This window comes from Caretta caretta, chromosome 2 (assembly GCF_965140235.1).
Source record: "Caretta caretta isolate rCarCar2 chromosome 2, rCarCar1.hap1, whole genome shotgun sequence".
Taxonomy (NCBI): Eukaryota; Metazoa; Chordata; order Testudines; family Cheloniidae; genus Caretta; species Caretta caretta.
The window spans coordinates 205477615-205499705 of record NC_134207.1 but is presented as its reverse complement, the minus strand read 5'-3'; the positions used below and the strand labels follow the sequence as shown (position 1 = coordinate 205499705).

The window sequence follows — 22091 nt, the reverse complement described above, 5'->3', positions numbered from 1 at the left end:
ATAAGCAGCACTCCCAAAGCCTTGACAAAAGCTCTCTTGTTCTAAAACATAGCAAATCTAAAATTGACATATAAAATGGGCTTTTAGGGGTGATCCTGTTCCCATTGCCTTCAATGGGTGCAGGATTCAATTACTCTATGGCAGCTGTGAATGAGCACAGTGTGTACTGTCCTATCAAACCACAAAAGAGACTGTAGAAGGCACAGCAGGCTACACAACTGCAGAGAAGAGCCCCAGTACATTATAACATCACTAATGAGCAGTCTCCAGTCCTTCAGCACAACATTTACAAACATTTAAAGAGTTTGTTTCTATGAGAGCATATACTGCACACATAACCCACTTGAGGTATCACACTGATACATCTTAGGAAGGGAAAGTTGAAGGTGCGCCTATCTAGTGAGATCTTTGGTTATTGCATATATTAACTGTTTTGTAAGTCATAATGTTGAGATAGAAGTGATCACAGATCTATGCCCAATTATCTGAAAGGAGATTATCACTTATAGCAGGAAATCAGTGGCATCCTCCTGAACTGTTAAAATAATCTGTTTTCTTCAGTGTCTTTGAACTAAAGATCTTGCTGAATCTGTTCTCTGTGGCTATAATTTCAGGACGGAAGATATTGAATTAATAGAGCTCTATCAGCAGCATAAAGATGAATATGATGAACAGACTCATTATTTGTAGTTCCACATATTTATAAGACCATTGGGTAAAACACTACGGGCTACAGTGTTGTCAATATACCTAGGACTCCTAGATCTACATCATCTTCTCATTTAGCATTGATAATATTTTCTTGATTTTCTAGTCTAGAGGGAATTAGGAGACCAGATGAAAAATAGGAGGCGCACACTAAATCTTCAGAAAACAGCATTGACTTTGAATAGAGAGAGGAAGTATGACAATCTCACAGAAGCTGTGACCTCCCTGTTCAGAGTACCTGGCCTCTGGTTTTCAAAGAAGGAGAAGTGTAACCTCAGGGTTCTTTTGCACTCATTCTCAAAGATACCCAGTGACAAAAAATAAGAAAAAGAAAACAACCTCCCCCACTTTTTCCCCCACCTTTCTTCCTACGCTCTAATTTAATTGTTAGCAAAAACAGTGTATGGAGTCTGTAAGTGAGGTAGAGTGAGGCTGAATGATGCAATAATAAATTACAGAACAGACTGAATCTCTTAACTGTTCAATTCGAGACGTTCTAATATTTGGATTTTTTTGAAAAAGTGTAGAAATTGCTTTGGTGTATTAGCTGGATGCTAGCACATTTTCAATCTTAAGTCTCTTTGAGTTATTCCACCCCACATCCTGCAATATATAGACACTTTTATTATGGAACAAAAGCTTTAAGAAATAGATGGTTTTCACAGTGTGTTATTAGTTTTTCTTTATATATCATATAGAAATGTTTAAAAGGACAAAACATTTCTTTTCATTTTTTCAGGTCAGCTTTAGAGGCCTGGAATGTGATTAGCTCATTATGGAGTTTATGGTTTACTTTACAATATAAATTACTATACTTTGGAAATTTCACTACTGCTGAAATTATATGGATTAATAAATGATAGACTGGAATCTTTATTCTATTTTGAATACATAGACTGCTGCAGAAACCTTCGGCACCTGCTAGTTAATCCATCGGCTATAATACCAGTAGGATCATTGTGCCTGCGATAAAGATGCAGCCAATGTAACTAACATTAAAGGAAGAGGGAAACTTTGTACGGCACCAAGTGCCATACAGTTACAATACTTGTATACGGTGAATTGAAAAATACTATTTCTTGGTGCCAATAGAAAATAATGGGCAACATATTCATTTTATCACACTGATACATCCTCAGAAGTATATTACTAATCCACATATCTTGACAGCAGAGGAATTTTCAACTGCCCAGCTGCAGCTAAAATGATTTTGCTGATTCTTTGCACCACTGGACAATGAGCTGTATTGGTTTCAATGTGGACTCTCAATGTTTATTTGAGAAGTATGATTTCAAGAATTAGCTGTACAGTAGAAATTAGACACTAACATTTAAGAGAGGATTTAATATATAGTGAAGCAGATAACCAGACTATTGTTACTTGCTAATTCAAATTGACTCTGAGATTAAAGGTAATGTCCAGACTAACGTGTACTAATCAATTAGTGAAGTTAGTGTCTCCTTTTCTATCATTTTCCAAAAGTTTCTGCAGCAGTCTATGTATTCAAAATAGAATAAAGAGTCCAGTCTATCATTTATTAATCCATATAATTTCAGCAGTAGTGAAATTTCCAAAGTATAGTAATTTATATTGTAAAGTAAACCATAAACTCCATAATGAGCTAATCACATTCCAGGCCTTCCTGAACCTATTGCTGACATGGCAGTCTTGAGAGATTTGTTTTGAGTCCAACTGAAGGATTTTTACAGCTACCGCAAACTAAGGAAGTAGGGCCAGATCTTCAGCAGCTGGGAGTCTCCATAGCTACACTGATTTCAGCAAAACTATGCCAGGTTACACCAGCTGAGGACCTGCCCCTGAAGCTTTAATATTCTAGTGGTGTGTGTACATATTTACAAAGTTATTTCACTATTAGTGTTTTTAAGAATCTAATTGGGAATAGGAAAATTTCACAGCTTTCATCAATCCAGCACTTCCATTGAAAATGAGAGATGCAATGCTTACATGAACCCTTTATCCCCTGCCTGAGATGCAGTAACCAAAGACAACATGTTTGTTTTGCTACTGCAGTAACATTCCAAAAGTAGTAATAAAAAAAAAAATCTTGCTTATAGAAAAGAGGAAAGGAAACCAAGCATCAAAATAATGGAAGTATGTGCTAATTTATCTTCATCTGATCCCACATCCACCACAGACCCCATCCTCTTTCCCCCTCAGAGTAGCGAGTTGTATAACAGGACCTTTTCCCCCCTTGTACAAAATATTTTCTGAAGTAAAAAATGCTTAGTTCAGAGCAAACACCTCCTCCTGCCACTGGTTTCGGAAGATCAGATTCTATTGCAAATTAATAGAGCCCTGAAAATCTGCAGCTATCCACAGACTGTTTTTGTGGATTGGATGCAGATACAAATTTTGTATCTGCACAGGGCGCTATAAATTAACATATCTTAACTGACAGACTGTAGTGACTAGGGCTCCATTCCTGCACATGCTTAGCTTTAAGAATGTGCATAGTCTCACTGGCTTCAAGTTGGACTTCTCCTGTGCGTAAAGCAGGATTGTGGCCCATATGGACTAGAAGTCACAAGGGGAGAATTCTCTCCCTTGTTCCAAAAGAGCAATAGTTTGAAGCATCAAAAGAAGGCAAGACTGACAGCTCAGGGGTGAACTGCACCTGTGATCTCTCCTGAAGCCCCTACATGTGACAGACCTCTACCTCAGTATTACCAAACACCAAATGTTCAAAAATCATGAGTAGGCTCACCAGAAATCATGCAATTGGCTTTAAAATCCTGAGATTATGTAAAAATAATAGATTTGGCGTTTTTTATTTTCCTTCTGCTTTCTAAGTGTTTAGGGTGCATCAGGGTCACATTTTGAAGCTTTTACCACAGTCATGAGGGCTAGAAATTTAATTTTTCTTTAAGACTGAAGGCTGAAATCATCACATATCCACTTGACTCTAGAAGCTGGGGCTTTAAGGAAAACAAACAAACAAACGACAAAATCATCAGAGTGGGCAACATTGCTACGTGCAGTCTTCACAGAATGGAATTCAGTTCACCCCACTTTAGACTGGATCATAGGCTACTATACCCTGCATTTCCCATCATCCTGCCATAGTTACAGGGTGAGTGGTACTTTATACCTTCACGAGTGCACCCCTGACATGACAGACTCTTATCTTCACTTCTCCCAAGTGGAACCCTGTGGTTCTACCACTCTCACCTGGATCCTGGAGTGACAGCCCCTGTTTTCAGCCATATTAACACAAGATACCCAACCGTAATTGGTACTTGCAAGCAGCTTTCCTCAGATCCTGTAACCAGCAGCTGAATGATTAAAGTGAGACTCTAAACAGCTCCTTCCAAACAGACAATTTGTCTGTTCACCCAAGAGCAGAGAAAAGGGTTAAAGCTACAGAAACTCTGCATGCTTAGGTCTTATTTGGAACTCTTAGCTGCCTTTGACATTCCACTGGGCCTGCATCCCAGTCTGACTGCTCTTCACGAACAGCCCTTGACCACTGAAGCCCCCTCCTTCTCTAAAGAAAGATTGTAATTGTTTAGTGCCCCTTTTATCTTAGGACCTGAGCCTTGGTGAACCAGGTGAACCAATTTTGCCTGGCCCCTGGAAGCAGCATCTTCCCAATTGATAGCCCAGTTCCCTTAACTCCCATGAAGTCTTTTCTTGTCGGTGGCCATTGTTTTGTTTCCTGATTGCTCTTCCTAAGAGCTCCTTTTGGTTTAACTCCTCAAGACAGACTAAGCAATATCAAGCAAGTAAATATAACGTTAAAAAAAAAGAGAAAGATCTTCCACTTGCTCCATGACAATGTAGCACAATAAGACGTTCATGCCCTGAACATATTTTTCTAAGTCACTTTATTGTTTAAAATTTCAGCACACTTGATCTTCAATTTATTTTTGTACCGCTCATGAAATACTGCAAGAACCATACCGCACTGTAGAGTATACACCTCTGCAACTCTAAATACTGATTTCCCCCTCCACGGGCAATGTAAAAAAGACAAAACAAAAACCTCAAAACTATTTAAGGTAGTGACAGGAATTGAACCAATGCGGGTGTCCTTGTGACCACTTCACTTCTTCTCAGACTACCTTTTCCCCTTATAGCTAAGCAACTTGAAACTTGAGCATTCAGCCTAAGGCATATTTAGTAGGTCAAAGAAAACGTGGTCTCTCTGCATCAATGCAAGTTTCTTAATTCCAATGCATAAGATACTTATTAGCATTGAAAGTTTTCCATTTAGAAGGGTAGGTGTTGTGCTGTAACTTGCTATTTTTGAGATATTTGTACACATATCCCTTCCTTCCCCAACCCAAATGGAATGTTAAATAACTGACAGTTCAAATAAATAGCAAAAATAACTAGCAACATCTAACTCCTACCTTGGTTCTAGCGCATATCACTGAAATAAATATAAAATGAATCATTGGTTTGTTGGGGCACTAAAGAAGCTTACTATATTTATAAAAATAAACCAGGGGAAGACAGTAATTTTTCTTATTCTGTCCCATGTAGATTACACTATATTGCTACAGCTGAGAAGGCTCATAACATGTCACACCTTTGTAGTGTACCTCTTTTTGTCAGCTTCAGGAAAATTAGTTGGCACTTCTTTTTTTGTGCTTTTCAAACACAGATTTGCAAAAGAAAATAATGCCATATAACTGAAGTCACTGATTTAAAATTAAACAAGCTTTGTATTATTAAAGAGAGAGAGTGTCACCTGAAATATATATAGCACAGAAGAAGGAAATGCAAGGCCGATAAAGGACTGGATTTTCCTTTTAGGAAGTTTGTTATATGGCAAGTTTTTGTTTCACGATGCAAAATAAGTTAATACAAAATAAGGGTTCATACAACGAAAACCACTATTACTGCATAAACCTTTTCAACTGCTGCACAAAAAGGCTTAATTTCAATACCTAAAAATAGTTAAAACACTTTGGATCATCAACAGACAATCTTTTGAATATGAAAAACAAAGCGTTTCTTCTGTTCCATTAGAAACTGTCAGCGCCAAACACTGAATCAAAAATGTTACAAAACTTGACACTATAAGTTGCTTCACAGAAAATTCTGCCAGGCTTCTCTACAGCTCGTCATGCTTGTATGCGAACTCCCTGGCAGATATAAATCCGTCACGGTCTTCATCTTCTTTATCAAATATGTCGTCAGCCAAAACATCATGATAGCTGTCATTTACTGGTGCTCCATGATTTTCAAATTCCTTCTTCAAATATGCTTTCACCTGTTGGGCAAGATAGATTAATAGTTTTTAGGGCTGTCAAGTGATTAAATAAATGGTATTCTGTTATTAACTGTGATTAAGTGCGATTAATTTTTTAAATATTTGTGGATGTTTTCTACATTTTCAAATATATTGATTTCAATTACAACACAGAATACAAAGTGTACAGTGATCACTTTATATTTTTATTTCAAGTATTTACACTGTAAAAAAACAAAAGAAATAGTATTTTTCAATTTACCTAATACAAGTACTGTAGTGCAATCTCTTTATCATGGAAGTTGACTTACAAATGTAGAATTATGTACCCAAAAAACCTGCATTCAAAAATAAAACAATGTAACATTTTAGAGCCTGCACGTCCATTCAGTCCTACTTCTTGTTCAGCCAACCACTCAGACACACAAGTTTGTTTACATTTGCAGGAGATAATGCTGCCTGCTTCTTGTTTACCATGTCACCTGAAAGTTAGAACAGGCGTGCTCATGGTATTGTTGTTGCCGGCATCATAAGATATTTATGTGCAAGATGTGCTAAAGATTCATATGTCCCTTCATGCTTCAACCACCATTCCAGGGGACAGGCGCCCATGCTGATGACGGGTTCTGCTCAATAACAATCCAAAGCAGTGCAGACCGACATGTTCATTTTCAGCATCTGACTCAGATGCCAACAGCGGAAAGTTGATTTTCTTTTTTGGTGGTTCAGGTTCTTCAGTTTCCGCATAAGAGTGTTGCTCTCTTTTAAGGCTTCTGAAAGCATGCTCCACACCTCGTCCCTCTCAGATTTTGGAAGGCACCTCAGATCCTTAAACCTTGGGTCGAGTGCTGTAGCTATCCTTGGAAATCTCACATTGGTAACTTTGCGTTTTGTAAAATCTGCAGTGAAAGTGTTCATAAAATGAACATGTGCTGGGTCATCATCCGAGACTGCTACAACGTGAAATATATGACAGAATGTGGGTAAAACAGAGCAGGGGACATAGAATTCTCCCCCAAGGAGTTCAGTCACAAATTTAATTAATGCATTATTTTTTTAACAAGCATCATCAGCATGGAAGCATGTCCTCTGGAATGGTGGCTGAAGCATGAAGGGGCATATGAATGTTTAGCATATCTGCCACATAAATACCTTGCAATGCTGGCTACAAAAGTCCCATGCAAATGCCTCTTCTCACTTCTGGTGACATTGTAAATAAGAGGGCAGCATTATCTCCTGTAAATGTAAACAAACTTGTTTGTCTAGCAATTTGTAAGTTGCACTTTCATGACAAAGAGATTGCACTATAGTATTTGTGTGAGGTGAATTGAAAAATACTATTTCTTTTGTTTATCAATTTTACAGTGCAAATATTTGTAATAAAAAATAATATACTTTGATTTCAAATACAACACAGTATACAATAATACATGAAAATGTAGAAAAACATCCAAAATATTTAATACATTTCAACTGGTATTCTATTTTTTTAAACAGTGTGATTAAAACTGATTAATCGCGATTACATTTTTTAATCACGATTAATTTTTGAGTTAATCGCGTGAGTTAACTACGATTAATCAACAGCCATAATAGTTTTAATCATAAGGCTTTATTAAAATTCAGTTAATGGAGAAGAGACAGGCCTAGGAAAAGGAGTACTTGTGGCACCTTAGAGACTAACCAATTTATAATAAATTGGTTAGTCTCTAAGGTGCCACAAGTACTCCTTTTCTTTTTGCGAATACAGACTAACACGGCTGCTACTCTGAAAACAGGCCTAGGAAAAGCTATCATATTTGTTATGGGTGTACTAGACAATAAATAACTACTTCCCATTGTCACTAAGGATATAAGCTTGTCTGACAGATTTCTGCAGCCTAACTCAGAGAAGATAGCAAGGTCTTTGGTATCAAAGACAAAAATAGTAGGCACAAATCATCATAGCTTTAGGGTATATGCCAGAAAAAGAGCTATGAAAGTGTGTCCTTTAAGTTTGTCTGTCTGTACTGTAAAGTGAATATAACTAAAGAATGGAAATTTTTGGCTTCCAGTTATTTAGAGAGCAAAATAATTCCTCTTGCTCACAAATATCAGACGACAGTATAAGATCCACCTAACCAAAAAGAAAAAAGAAAAGAAATCAACCTCAGATCTTTATCAACTTGTTAGGTTGAGTTTCCACACCAAAATGTATTTGGGAAACTGTCCACTATCAGCATTTATTGCAGGAACAGAAATCACTATATTAAAAAATTATTCTGACACCAGAAGAACCCCACAATAAAAATCTTACGTATGAGACATGCATTTAAAAATTACTTAAACTCACTGCTGAAACATACCTATGCAGACTAGTACATTTAATTATTCTGAGTGACAACTCAATCCTCATTCAGTTGTTTGAAGTTTATCCATCTTAAATCCTGAGAGTTCTAAACCATATAACCTTCTACTGAGGTAGAAAGATACTGTAAATTAGGTAATTACAGATGATTTACCCTACAATACCCAAAATTTGTTTAGGATTGAATTAACACCAAGCCAATGGGTCATATCTTCCAGGTTTTAAAATCTCTTATCCACATCAATACACTGCTTTGTGGCATTTGTTATGGTAAGTCAATAGGCATTAATATATTGATAATTTGCAAGGCTGGCTAACACAGTGCATTAGTGAACTGGATCAGTCTTTCAGCTCTAATTCCTGTCCTCGACTGAAAACAAAAAAGGAGTTTAGTGGTCTCACCTAGCTCCCTAATGTTCCCAAACTTTTTTCCCCTGAGGCCCAGCTGTGCAGCTGCAATAGGCATTGTGGCCCACTGTTAACATGCATCCATCAGGGAGAGGGCACTGCAGGGACCAGGGCCAGTGAGAGGGCAAAAGGGCCAGGCAGGTGCCACAGCCAGCCCCCACCAACACGCTCCACCTCAGCAACATGCTGAGTGCCTTGAGCTCATCACCCGACAGCCCTGCACCAGTCACCCACGTAGCACCCTGGCCTGCCTCACACGCTCCGACTGCCCGGGAACAAGGGAGGGCTTGGGAACCACCAGCATCAGGCGGAGGCAGGTGCTCGGGCCAAGCCCATCTGTTACCACCTGGACAATGTCGTGATCAGGACCATCAAGGTAACAGCAGCAGCGCCAAGCCCAGCCCTAGGGGGGCTATGGGGCTTATACTCCAGGATTCCCAACAGATACAGATTGCAGGGTGCAGCGGCTCAGAGCAGAAACAGCTGCGAACCCTCTGGCCTCCTCCAGCCACCAGGGGAATCACCACTTTTCGGAGCGGCCCCTTCTCTTCGCCCTCTGCCACCCAATAGGGCACTGGGCTGTTCTGGCCCTGGGTGGGGGCCATCATCAGCTGCCACCCCACCAACATATAAAATTTTGGGGGAGCAAGGCAGCAACAACCCTCATGCCCCCACATTCCACCCATAGTCAACCACCTGGGACTGTGTTACGGCCTACAGTTTGGGAACCCCTGCCCTAATGGATATTTTGGCTCATCACAAAAGATACATCGTATAGCTAGTACACACTGGTATAATTCAATAGGAAGGGAACAAGTCTGAAATAGCAGGAGAGATCCAGGACAGGATTGTTGTACATGCAGAAGCCTGCCTGGCTAGAGTTTTTGATTTCAGTGTAAAATAAAATAAACCACCACTTAAATATTCTTTAAACACAGATGATAAAACTAAGTGTTGAAACCTACAGTTCTTTCCACCATTAAGTTCTATATTAAAGCAGAGTCCCAATTAGAAGAGTGGCCAGCAGAGGACGAACAATGTTGAATGCTTTGTCCTTTCAGGAAGGTCACATGATGAAGTGCCATCGGATATTGGTGTTACAGCAGTAAGATTTGAAATCCAAGTTGTGGTACAAAAAACCTCTGACAAAGGTTTAAAGTAATTTTTTAACTTCTAAAAAGTTCTAAGTCACACAAATGAATATAAACATTCTAAGTGGTGCAAACCACACTTAAAATGGGTGACAGGAGGATGGATCACTTGATGATTACCTGTTCTGTTCACTCCCTCTGAAGCACCTGGCATTGGACACTGTTGGAAGACAGAATACTGGACTAGATGGATCTTTGGTCTGACCCAGTACGGCTGTTCTCATGTTATGTTAACCTAGGCCTCCATCCTGCACCTATGCACGTGAGCAGTATCTATAGACTCAAGGCCCTTTCCTAGCACTAGCTAGATCAAGCCATAGTGCACTAGACCCTTTCTTGACAAATATCAGGTTTTACTTCAACCTTTTATGAAAGGGAAGAGAGTAGCTAGTTAGCACACTCACCTCATCCTTGGATAGCTTCCAGTCATCATTAAGATCCATCTGTTGGAATGACTCATGAGATCTTGGTCCACTTCTAATTTCTAGAAGGTCAATGTTGAATATCAGCGTGCTCTCAGGTGGAATTTTTCCTACCAAAGATGTTAAACATTGAGACAAATTAAGCGTTACATTCAGTACCTTAGAAAGTCCATCAATATTTGGGCAAAGTCTTCTATTAATCCAGTTTCATTAAAGTTGTTTAGGATTGCTGGTGACTGAATTAATAAGGATTACTGTATGTGTAGTAGAGTGAAGGTATGGATTTGACCCATTCAAACTGTAGGTGGCCTCTGATCCTGCTGAGAGTGAAACATATGTGTAACTTTACCATTGGAGACAGGTATGCATTCAAGTCAATCCACAAACATCAAGTGTTTTGGGAAGACAAGGTCCTTGGATCGATCAGCCTCAGGCAGCAGAGCGTAGATCAAGAGGTACTTTTGTAAAAGGTGGTCTCTGTACATCCGATGAAGTGAGCTCTAGCTCACGAAAGCTCATGCTCAAATAAATTGGTTAGTCTCTTTTTGCGAATACAGACTAACACGGCTGCTACTCTGAAACCTATCTTGAATGGGGATTTAAATTAGGCTGACTGTGGACAGCACCAAAGGGTCGCAGATAGGACAGCTGAGGATAGCCAGAGCCTAAGAAAGCCCTGGCCATGTTCCCTATATCATCAGCAGAGGAAAGGTATCACAGGACTGCTCTACGCTGGGGTGATCCTCTCATTGCTGGCTCTAGGGCTGCAGCGCAGAATCCCAACCTTTTAAATATGTTGCTGGTTAATCTGATTGGACCTGTGTGCTCAGTGTACATGCACTAAGTGAATTACTTCATTTTAGATGCTTGAATAGGCTGCTCGTTTTCTGATGGCGACACAGAAAGCAGTCCACTTTTGGCTCAAAATGGTTGGAATTTTTAAATTTATCACACACTGGCTTTATCAACATTTTATCTTTTAGCATTTAGGTTAGTAAGTCAGTAAGATAATTTAAATGATTAACATTTTAACATGATTAACGTTTGAGGCACACAGCTATCAAAAGCACATTTTCATCTTCGGCACACCACTTTATTTTGTGACTGCTGTGCAAAGCCTACAGAAGCAGAATACACATCCTTGCTTTTGTTCCCCAGACTACAGCCCCCTGTATCCTCACAGCTATCCTCACAGCTCTGAAACAGTTTCCTCCATGTCATCTCTTCTACTACTTGCCTGATAGGGTGCTAATGATCTCCAGAAAGCTCAGTAAGAGAGATGCTAACAGCCTTTTAGCATGTGCAAGTGAGTAGTGAGTCTTGGGAATACAACTGAAAGGGGACAGTGAGTGGGCGGTGATTCTTCTTAGGGTTACAGGAAAGAGTACAAGGGTAGCACCAAGGATGGAGGGCCTGGGGACAGCATGTGTGCATTAGGGAAGGCAGCATGAAGAAAGAAAATGGACCGGTTATTCCACATACCTGCTGAGTGTATTATTTGAAAAGAGCCGTAGGCAGGCACACACTTTACGAAGTTTTCTGGAGCAAACCATTTCTTATGGCAACTGGCAGGTTTGTTTAATTCTACAACAAGCCTTTAAATATACAAAATAAAGTCGCATTGTATGTATTGACAATTCTTCCTTAGAAGTCTGGGGGCTAGCTCACCACTGCCTTGTTTCTTAATTATTTACACTTGTGCTAAATAAGTGTGCATAAAGTGGCACCAAGTGAAAATGGTAGCATTTGACATCCTTTTTGTGTAGTTATTTACATCTGGGCATGGTAGTAGAGAATTAGGTACCATGGTTGTCCTGCTGGCAAAAGACTAGCCAAGATGCATTAATTTAAATTACATGCTAAAAGCTTGCTTTGCTTCTTGCATCATTTCTGGAAGACAAAAAACAGTGCTTTTAGAAAGCTATAATTGAAAGTTTTATTTTAAGGGAAAGTGTGTTTAGTTGCCCTCCACCTCTTGCTCCTCCAGTTTTGCCAGAATACACACACATAGTATATGGAGTCAAGTATTCCCAATTCCTAAACTAGTTTTGTATTATGAAAAGGCATAGTAGGAGAGTTAAATTTCCTCAGAGAATACTTACTCCATCTGTATTAAAGGTCACACATTGCCTTAGATCCACATGACAGGCAATCCACAGTGACGCAAGTACTTAGCCCTATTAACTAAAAAAAATCACAATGTTGTAGCCTAACAGCTAGCTATCTCCAGTTTGCACTCTCTTGTCCCAACAAGACATATGGAAGTATTTACCGTCTTGGAAAGTGAAAAATCACTGCTAAAGCTTGATAAAGTGAGGCAGAGCCACATTACCACCACCAATTCTGATAAATCAATCCTACAGCACAGAGACAAGTCTTTACAGTGGATATACATACAGCTGTGCTAGGGTCTGGTCAGTCACACCACACCTTGTTGAAGAAGTGCAATAGCTGACTTCCATTCAGGGCAGGCTAAATGGTGGAACAATTAAATGCCTCTTTGTTTAGCAATAGCTGAAACAATGGAAACCCCCTTCTCAAATACAAGACCATATACAAGCCTGGGCAATGGCTGGGATTTCCCAGTGGTCTAACAAACAGAGAGGCAGACGACTGATGTGATTGGAGGTGTGTATCAGCACACTTGCCATAGAAGCATACTGAGAAGGCAGCAAGGAAGGCCAACAGCTAGACGGAGAAGAACTTGACATTGAGAAAGAACTAAGGGAGAGAGTTTTTGGGTTGAATGCTGGCTGGAAAGAGGCTTAGATCTCCTGCTGCTTGATTCCTGTTGTGTTCAGGAAAACAGGACTTTATGTACATTCTTTCTAAAGAAGAAGGACTGCATCAAAGAAATGTCTAACTCCTATCAATTTCTCTTCCTAAGGGAAACAACCTACAAGACCTCAAAAATCTGTTAACTACTTAGGACAAAAGAGGTAACAATACAGGTTTAGGAATGCATTGAGCTTGAGGAGGATTTTAAAGTATTACCTTTCCCTTCTTTTCCATAAGCAAGGGATGGAGGAATAGTTAGTTGTCGCTTTTCTCCTACACACATATCCTTCAAACCTTTGTCCCAGCCTTTAATGGCTTCCTTTATGCCAAGTGTAAACCACATAGGTTGACCATTGTTATGCTTGTGGCTGAAAAAAATGGAACAAAATATTTTAGTCCCTAAACTGTTTAGTATGTCCAAGATTAACCATATCCTAAGCTGAACAGGCTCATACTGCAGAGTTACAGAATTAAACCCCTCAATAATAACTTGGCACCTCTTTAGTGACAACAGACCTAGACCTTGTACTTCTAAAGCATAGAAAAAAGCAGTGAAATTAAAAATAAAAACAAAACCTCACCCTACACATGAAGATGTCGGTGGCTAGAGCCAGCACATTTTCTTTTTATGCTGGAAGCAGCAAATCTAATAATTTGTATCTCTAATCACTGGTTTCCGTTTAGTTACTGATCATTGTAGAAATGGAATCATACGGTTAAGAACACACAGTCTGATTTGATGTATTGATTAGTTGGTAGACAATAAAGCCTGAGATTTGTTTCTGAACCTTGATAGTAGATTGTAAAATACGTAGTATGTTTAAAAGTGTTAACTGTGTTTGTCTTTTGAAATAACCATGTCAGGTAGAAACTCACAGAAGCCAATATGAGCCAACAACACTACACAATAGATGTGTAAGTTTAGCACAGAGGAAGTAAATGGATTCAGGGAGAACTTTAAGTTTAGATAGGTAGAATGTAACCCCTCCCTTCCAAACTGAAATGTGGCTAGTACACCAGGGCGATAACCACTGTACAGCATGCCATAGGATTCCTAGACACCAATCCAACGCTCTTAAGCACGTGACTAATCACAGTCATATTTAACAAAATGTTTAGAAAAAATTAAAGTCAATAAAATTGGACTGAATTCAATCCCACTGACTTCCATGGGACTTAACATGTGCTTAACTTTAAGTGCATGTTCAAATACTTAGATCTGAATGGGACACTTGCACATTTCAAATAAAGAACATGCTTAAGTGCTTTGCTGAAATGGTGCCTTAGCAACTACAAGACTCAGGACCTCTACTTTAGGTATTATTCAGAAGTCACTGCTAGCAGCTCAGTGCTGTTGTGTACGATGATGGAATATGAGTTGTAGTACTACAGTATAAAAAAGTGCCTCAAAAACCACTTTATATAGCATATAGGTTTTCTACAAGGTCTCCCATCCAAATAGTGACCAGGGCCAATCTTGTTTAGTTTAAACATCTAAGCACTTCAGACCTGTGCAGTTAGAATCTTTCTTAACCAGTACAGCTGGTTGAAAACATTGTGAAAATTTGTCACCATTTTCATAGATATATTGTTTTTAGCTGATTTTTCTGACCAGCTGTATTTACCAGATACTGAAAGAAGACACTTCAAAAAATACAGAAATTAGTCATCAGTGAACAATTTGTTAGAGGGAATGACAAACATTAATAAAATTCCTTTATCTGTAAGAGATAATTGGTCAAAATTTACTATTTGGTGAGAGATGTTAGTTTAGACTGATCTGTAAAGAAAGAACAAGCAGTCTGTACTAGCTGGACCTCTTGTAGAAAACATATTTTGGACCTAGCCTGCAAATATTTAAGCATGTTCATTGCCCCTCATCGCCATAGCATCTGACTTTCATGTAAACTCAGTATCAGTAGTGAAGCTGATTTCATGGAATTTCTGGCTCTTTTCCCTTTTGGGGATAAAATGTCTGTTTAGAAATAGATTTTTTTTTTTTGGTTGATTAGTTTCAGGGATGGGGGGGAGGGAGGAGAGGGGAAGAGTGATGTTTAGATAGAAGATGTCAATGTCGCAATTATCACTTTTCCTGTAATGGAAATTACTTTTTAAAGTGAAAGGTTCTGCAGAGTTTCCTAGAGATAGATTCTGGATTGGCCCAATCTCCTTTGGAAACTTGTTCTATAATCAGATGTCCTTTTCTGCACATGAGAAGCCCCACTGAGCTACTCAAGACTATTTATGAGCATAAAGTTACTCATACCTATATTTGCAAGATTGAGGCCAATACCTGAATCAGCCGCCCCCACTCCCTGTAAAAAAACAAAAACAAAAAAAACCCCAGTTGCTTAAGGCCACCATCCTTCAAGGGGTTCCATGAGGGTCTGTCTGTGTGGAGCAATTTGGATGTTTAGATAGTTTTATTTTTGGGTCTTCATTGGAAGTGAGGGTGAGGGGAAAAGAAGCGCAGAAACACAGATCACATCCTTAAAAACAAGTATATTCCATCAGTTATATTGCAAGAGAAGGAATTAATGAGGGACACTTTATTGTTAAAATGACTATATTGGGGTACGGATATATTGATGGGGTTTAGCTGTTTTATACATATATCCTAGTGCCATAGAGCTTAGGCAATCACTATCCACACCTAATCTTTTTTTAAAGATCACCAAAATTGCCAAGAAAGCTTTAAGCCAGCACCTAATCTCTTAGCTACATGTATTTATCTTACATGCTTGAAAGAGTTACTTACGTGGAGTGAAACATTGAACCGTCTTTTTCCAAGTAGCCTTCATAATGCACCAACAGCATATCCCCCCATTTGGTTTTCCTCTGACAAATGAATGGCTTATGGAGCACCTCAATCTTCACTTCTGCTTCTGGGATAAGAGCCCCAGTCACACAGGTAACAACCACACAGAAAAGGGGAGCCCCACATGCCACCCTCATCCTTGAGTCACAGCAAAGGCTATTTTCTCAAAAAGAAAAAAAAAATCTGGATGAGGGATGCGTAAAGGAGTTTTATACAGCAGGGAGCAAGGACCCTCACCGCGCCTTCTCCTGGGTCGGTTCCATTCAGTGCTTTTCGCAGCCGCAGCACAGGGCCGTTCCTTGCCCAGCGACGCGGCCAGGCGCTGAGTTTTGCGGGGCACTTACGGCAGGTTTCGCTGGAACTGACTCGGACTTCGGGCTCCCCAGGGGCTCCAGCCCCCTGCCGAGGTGGGTGGTGCTGGGGGAGGAGGAAGGAGCCACCTCCACCCTCGGCTCATCGCTCCCCGGCAGCAGCCCGCAGACGTGGCAAACTCACCCCAAAGCGGGCTCACAACTTCAGCCGGCGGGCCCAGCCCACAGGAGCCGGGCTCCTCTCTCTCCGATTGGTTCTCTCCGAGGGGCGAGCCAGAAAGTGGCGCTATCTATTGGGAGGCAGACCTGTCTGTCTCTCCCCCCCCCCGCCCAACCGACAGCCAGCGCCGATCAGCGCTCGGAGAAAACGATTGGTGCTCCCGGAAGAGAACGTTCGTGGACAATCCGGCCTTGTTGGAATCCTCACACAATTGAATCGGCTCCCGTGCGCCTGCGATTGGGTGGCGCTGTTGCCGGAGCAGCATTCTTATTGGTTCCCGGAAGCCGCTGCCTTTGGGTGTTCGATCTGCTCCCTTCCCGAGTCCGCGCACGCTGCTCACGTGGTGGCTCTTGGGGGGTGGCTGGGGGCATGCGGAAGGCTTTGGTTGTGCGCTAGAAGCGTAGTGCGGGAGGAGGCAGGGCGGGTCTGCCTGAAACAAGCCCCAGGATGGCCCTGGGTGTCGGTGGCTCGGCGGTGGGGCGCAGGGGGTGGTTGACGGCTTAAAAGGTCGCGGGGGCGGGAGAGGGGGGGTGTTCCCCTGTCCCGAGCAGAGCTGGATGGGGCGGCCCTTGCCACCATGGAGGGGGTGCTATACAAGTGGACCAACTATCTGAGCGGTGAGTGCCTTCCCCCCTTCCTCCAGCCCCGCGAGCCGTGCCTGCCCGGGGCAGCCTGGGCGCGCCGGGGCGGGGGTGGTGTTCACCCGGGACGCGATTCTGTAGGTGCGGGAGTGGCTTTGGGGGACAAAGGAGCGTGTTGGATCCTGCTGACTTCTAGCCGTAGGGGTCCCAATCGCTCCCTCACTCGGGAGAGCCAGGCTAGCCGCTCCCGCTGAATCGGGAAAACCGAACCCTGGCACCTCCCAGCGAGCATGGGTGTTGTCAAACCCTGAGTCTGGCACGTGGACCCAGACATCATTTGTCTCCCAGCTAGTGCAAGATTTCCACAAAAACACATACCTGGCGCCCGGGTCTTGTCAGGTCCAGCAGTATTTTAGCCGTAGACATCTAGATTTTATTGCATATACGGAGACCAAGGGTACCAACTTCACCATAAAGATCCAGGAACTGGTACAGCCTTGATCCTGGCGGTTGTACAGCCTTGTATTTCTAATGCAAAAAAACCCCCGCAAAAACAAATGTTGCTATTTTATGGCACCCAAAACCAATAGACCCGGATACCTAAGGCTGCCAGCATTGTATCTTAAAAATAAGAGACTGTTTTCTTAGCACCCCTGTTTCTCCCATCCTCCTGACATTATTATTATCCTCATTAATCATAATAATAAGCAGTAATACTCACCTACATTCACCAGAGGTATTTCTTGCTGATTTTTGCAGTACTCATTAACTCCTGAATTTGTTGTACAGAGGTGGGGAAAAAATAAGGGACATCCCTAGTAATAAGGGACTTGCCAGCCTTACCTATAACCCAGACCATAAGTGCTGTAAAAATCCAGGTGTGGCACTGGAGTCCACGTGGATCTTGGCTGTCTTTAGCCACAAACTCCAAAATGTACAATCTAAATAGAAAGCCATTGCAGCAGCCTCAACTTTATTGGCAAAATCTGCATCTGGATGCAGCCCAGCCCCAGTCTAAAGCTGGTGCCCTGAGATTTACATAGCAGTCTCAAGGATTTAAATACACATCTTCCATTGAAATGTGCTTAAAATTAATGGACGAGCTAAATCCTCTAGACTGTTTTGGAAATCTCAGTCAAGAGCTGATTGACTAACACTACACATAATGCGATCATCTACTTTTGCTAGATGAGATGGGTCCCATTTCTGTGTTCTGGTATAAAATTAGGCTGTATCTAGAAAAGTCAAGAGGTTAAGTTTTGTTTATTGTAGCTTCATTAAAATACAATGTACATAGATTTATCTGGTTTCAGAGTAGCAGCCGTGTTAGTCTGTATTCGCAAAAAGAAAAGGAGTACTTGTGGCACCTTAGAGACTAACCAATTTATTTGAGCATGAGCTTTCGTGAGCTACAGCTCACTTCATCGGATGCATACTCGTGGGAGGAGGTATTGTTTCATGGTCTCTGTGTGTATATAATGTCTTCTGCAGCTTCCATGGTATGCATCCGATGAAGTGAGCTGTAGCTCACGAAAGCTCATGCTCAAATAAATTGGTTAGTCTCTAAGGTGCCACAAGTACTCCTTTTATTTTTGCGAATACAGACTAACACGGCTGCTACTCTGAAACCTGTCATTTATTTGAGCATAAGCTTTCGTGAGCTACAGCTCACTTCATCGGATTTATCTGATATGAAAGAACACATGCTGTCTACAGAATTGTTAACCCCAAACATTCAAAAATCCTGACTCAGGCCCCTTAAAAATAATAATTTTGGCTTGAAAAATCAGGAGGTTTTTTTTTTTAATTTAGTTTTGAATTCTTTTTATTTTCCCTCTTGAGTTTTGAGCTGTTAGGGTCACATTTTCCAGTGTTTTTCAGCAACCATTAGGGCCAAACACTTTTTATACCTTTAAAAAAAAAAAAAAAGCTGAATCTGTTGTATTTATGGTGGTCCAGAAACTGTGGCTTTAAGAAAAACTCCAAATAATGTGAGATTCACAATAGAATTTTGAGAGTTCACAACATGAGGTCTATCTACAAAGTTAAATTTTGAGGATCTAAGTGGGGAAAAAAATAGGCAATACCTGCAGGATCCTGGTCTACTTGGATTTTTCCCTGGTGCCAGGATGTACCAGGTGCAGATTTTTATGGTGAAGTAGAAACGCTTTGTCTCCATTTATGCAATAAAATCTAGAGATCTGTGGCTAAAACATAGCTGGAACTGATAAAACCCAAGTGCCAGGTATGTGGATTTTTTGTGTTTTGTTTTGTTTTTGTGGTGTTCTTGCACTGGATTGTGATGGGGCCTGAATTTTTCTGGTTAAGTAGCTGTTTCTGGTAGAAGCAGCTGTTGTCTACTTTGATGGTAGAGTTTGGGAATTTGAAGCCAAAAAAATGTACTGAGCTGTGATGCCTTGCAATTTGAATTTTTCAGTTAAATTTGACCAACTGCATTTCTTCTCTATGTAGCCAGTAGAGTTTTAGGATTAGTTGGTTGTCTGTGTTTTTTGTTTGTCTGTTTAATCCCAAACTGGATCCTCTGGGATCCAGATGTTGGATTCGTGTTCTTGTGCTACTGCACTAGATAGCAACTTGATTTAGGTTTATTGGTGCACTAGGAGATGCTACACTTGTTCCTCTCTTTAGACAGATTTTTGGAGGTTGGGTTGAAAATTGGCAGGATCCAGCTGAGAGATGTTTCTCCAGTGCTATTGTCCCTCTGTGCCTCAATTCCCCCTCAGTAAAATGGGGACAGTAGTACTTGTCTACCTCACGAGGTTGTTCAAAGGATACATATATTAACAAGACTGAATTGCTGTGGCATCTCTCATATAAGAGAGAGGTTTGGAGTTGGGATACATTAGGGTCCAGATTTTTCCATTGAAATAGGAGCAGCTACATTTGTTTTCTATTTGGATTTTACAATCTGAGACTCAAAATTGCCATGTGGAAACAGCAAAAAAATTGCTATGATCCTGCTGGATCCAGGTTTTTGCATTGCTTGGGACACATTAGAGTCTATGATTTTTTTTTGGTGCTGTAGGAGCTGCTACACTTTTTTTCTGTTCATTCCATGGAATTTGGGGAATGAGGGCCAAAACTTGCAGGGCTCCAGTAGGTGATAGATCTGGGTTTTCATGTACTGTGATATGCCAAAGACAGAATATTTTAGTGCACTCAGAGCAGCTAGACTTGTTGTCTGTTTAGGAAACTGAGGCCAATCCAGGTTTTTACAGTGCTCATACTCTGGGATGTGTCAGGATTTGGGTTTCTTGGTACAGTAGGAACAGCCAGACTTGTTCTCTAGTTTGATGGGACTTGTGGCCAAAAATCTGCAGGATCTATCAGGATTCAGCTAGATCCAGACTTACTTTAAAACACAAAATGAAACAAACTAATTGAAACACACCTGAATCAAAATCCATTTTCATAAAGAAGGGAGATGCTTTGAAAATCTCAATAAAACTAATGCAGAATGTGGGCGTCTCCCTTCTCTAGGCGTGTAAGATTTAGCAAGTCTGAGTACCCAGTGGGCCCACACAGAGAGGGAGACTGAGATAGATGGTGATGTAATTTTCTCTTTAGTGGCTATGCCAAACCCTGGCCCTGCTACTGAATTTCACAGGTCAGTCTCATCAGTGCCTCTTCTTTTGTTATTACTTAAATTATAAATTCATAGATTCATAGATATTTAGGTCAGAAGGGACCATTATGATCATCTAGTCTGACCTCCTGCACAACGCAGGCCACAGAATTTCACCCACCACTCCTACAAAAAAAAACCTCACACCTATATCTGTGCTATTGAAGTCCTCAAATCGTAGTTTAAAGACTTCAAGGAGCAGAGAATCCTCCAGCAAGTGACCCGTGCCCCATGCTACAGAGGAAGGCGAAAAACCTCCAGGGCCTCTTCCAATCTGCCCTGGAGGAAAATTCCTTCCCGACCCCAAATATGGTAGTCAGCTAAACCCTGAGCATATGGGCAAGATTCATCAGCCAGATGCTACAGAAAATTCTTTCCTGGGTAACTCGGATCTCACCCCATCTAATAGCCCATCACAGGCCATTGGGCCTATTTACCATGAATATTTAATTGCCAAAACCATGTTATCCCATCATACCATCTCCTCCATAAACTGATCGAGTTTAATCGTAAAGCCAGATAGATCTTTTGCCCCAACTGCTTCCCTCGGAAGGCTATTCCAAAACTTCACTCCTCTGATGGTTAAAAACCTTCGTCTAATTTCTAGTCTAAATTTCCTAGTGGCCAGTTTATATCCATTTGCTCTTGTGTCCACATTGGAATTGAGTTTAAATAATTCCTCTCCCTCTCCGGTATTTATCCCTCTGATATATTTATAGAGAGCAATCATATCTCCCCTCAACCTTCTTTTAATTAGGCTAAAAAGCCAAGCTCCCTGAGTCTCCTTTCATAAGACAAGTTTTCGTTGGGACTATGAAGTATTTTTGTTCTGTATTTGTAAAATGCTGAGTAAATTTTCAGTTGTGAATAGTGTTTCTGTAATAAACAATGTAGTGCTACAGAGGCAATATATAATGGGTATAATGTACCAAACAGACAAGTTCCTGTTACGCTGTAAAGTGCATAACCGTCTAATACAACGCTGAACAAACATGGAGTGGGGTGTGGCATTTACAGATTGATTGCTTCCAAGAAGAGAAGAAGTAGAACTGTGACATGAGAGCCAGCAGACTATCCTTTCATAGAAAATCAGACATTAGAGATGGAAAAAAGAGTTACCTCTGCTAATACAGGAATTCGCCCTCCAGTACATGTTCCGCTGCTTTATCCAAACTAGATGTGTTGCATAGTGTAAATATTATATATAAAATGTGTGCAAAATATGATGGGACCCTGAGTACAACAAAGATATAAAAGTGCATAACTGTTCAAATCTTTTTCTATCTTTCTATACCACGAATCTGTAATGCTTTGTTTCATATGGTCCAAGATCATATGAGACATTCATGGAAACAGCAAGCTTATTTAAAATATTTGAAAAAGTGTGCCTTCCTTTTCTCTCCTAAAGATAGCAGAGGATGGAGTTTGCTGGTGGTCATCATCTCCAGTGGTAAAGTTTCTATCACTGACACTCATGAGAGAA

General features: G+C 40.7%; 2 protein-coding genes across 4 annotated transcripts in view; one reads left to right on the top strand and one right to left on the bottom strand.

The window, feature by feature from the left end:
• Positions 1-4536: 4536 nt before the first annotated feature.
• FKBP14 (FKBP prolyl isomerase 14) lies at positions 4537-16389 on the bottom strand. 2 transcript variants are annotated; one of them, XM_048838493.2, is made up of 4 exons: positions 15791-16384; positions 13249-13400; positions 10237-10364; positions 4537-5947 (listed from the first exon to the last, which is right to left on the bottom strand). In XM_048838493.2, exons 1-4 carry the CDS (start codon positions 15985-15987, stop codon positions 5789-5791), a joined length of 636 nt encoding a protein of 211 aa, XP_048694450.2. In that variant the 5' UTR covers positions 15988-16384; the 3' UTR covers positions 4537-5788. The 2 variants fall into 2 exon arrangements, with proteins under 2 accessions (XP_048694450.2, XP_048694451.1); XM_048838494.2 differs by lacking the exon at positions 4537-5947 and adding an exon at positions 7090-7162 and having other exon boundaries at positions 15791-16389.
• Positions 16390-16731: 342 nt separating this feature from the next.
• PLEKHA8 (pleckstrin homology domain containing A8) overlaps positions 16732-22091 on the top strand; it is a 33005-nt gene continuing 27645 nt past the window's right edge. The window contains exon 1 of one of the 2 annotated variants that reach the window (XM_048838491.2): positions 16732-16998. In XM_048838491.2, coding sequence (XP_048694448.1) covers positions 16959-16998 — 40 coding nt within the window. In that variant the 5' untranslated portion in view covers positions 16732-16958. The remainder of the gene's footprint in view (positions 16999-22091) is intronic. The other variant, XM_048838492.2, reaches the window with a different exon arrangement.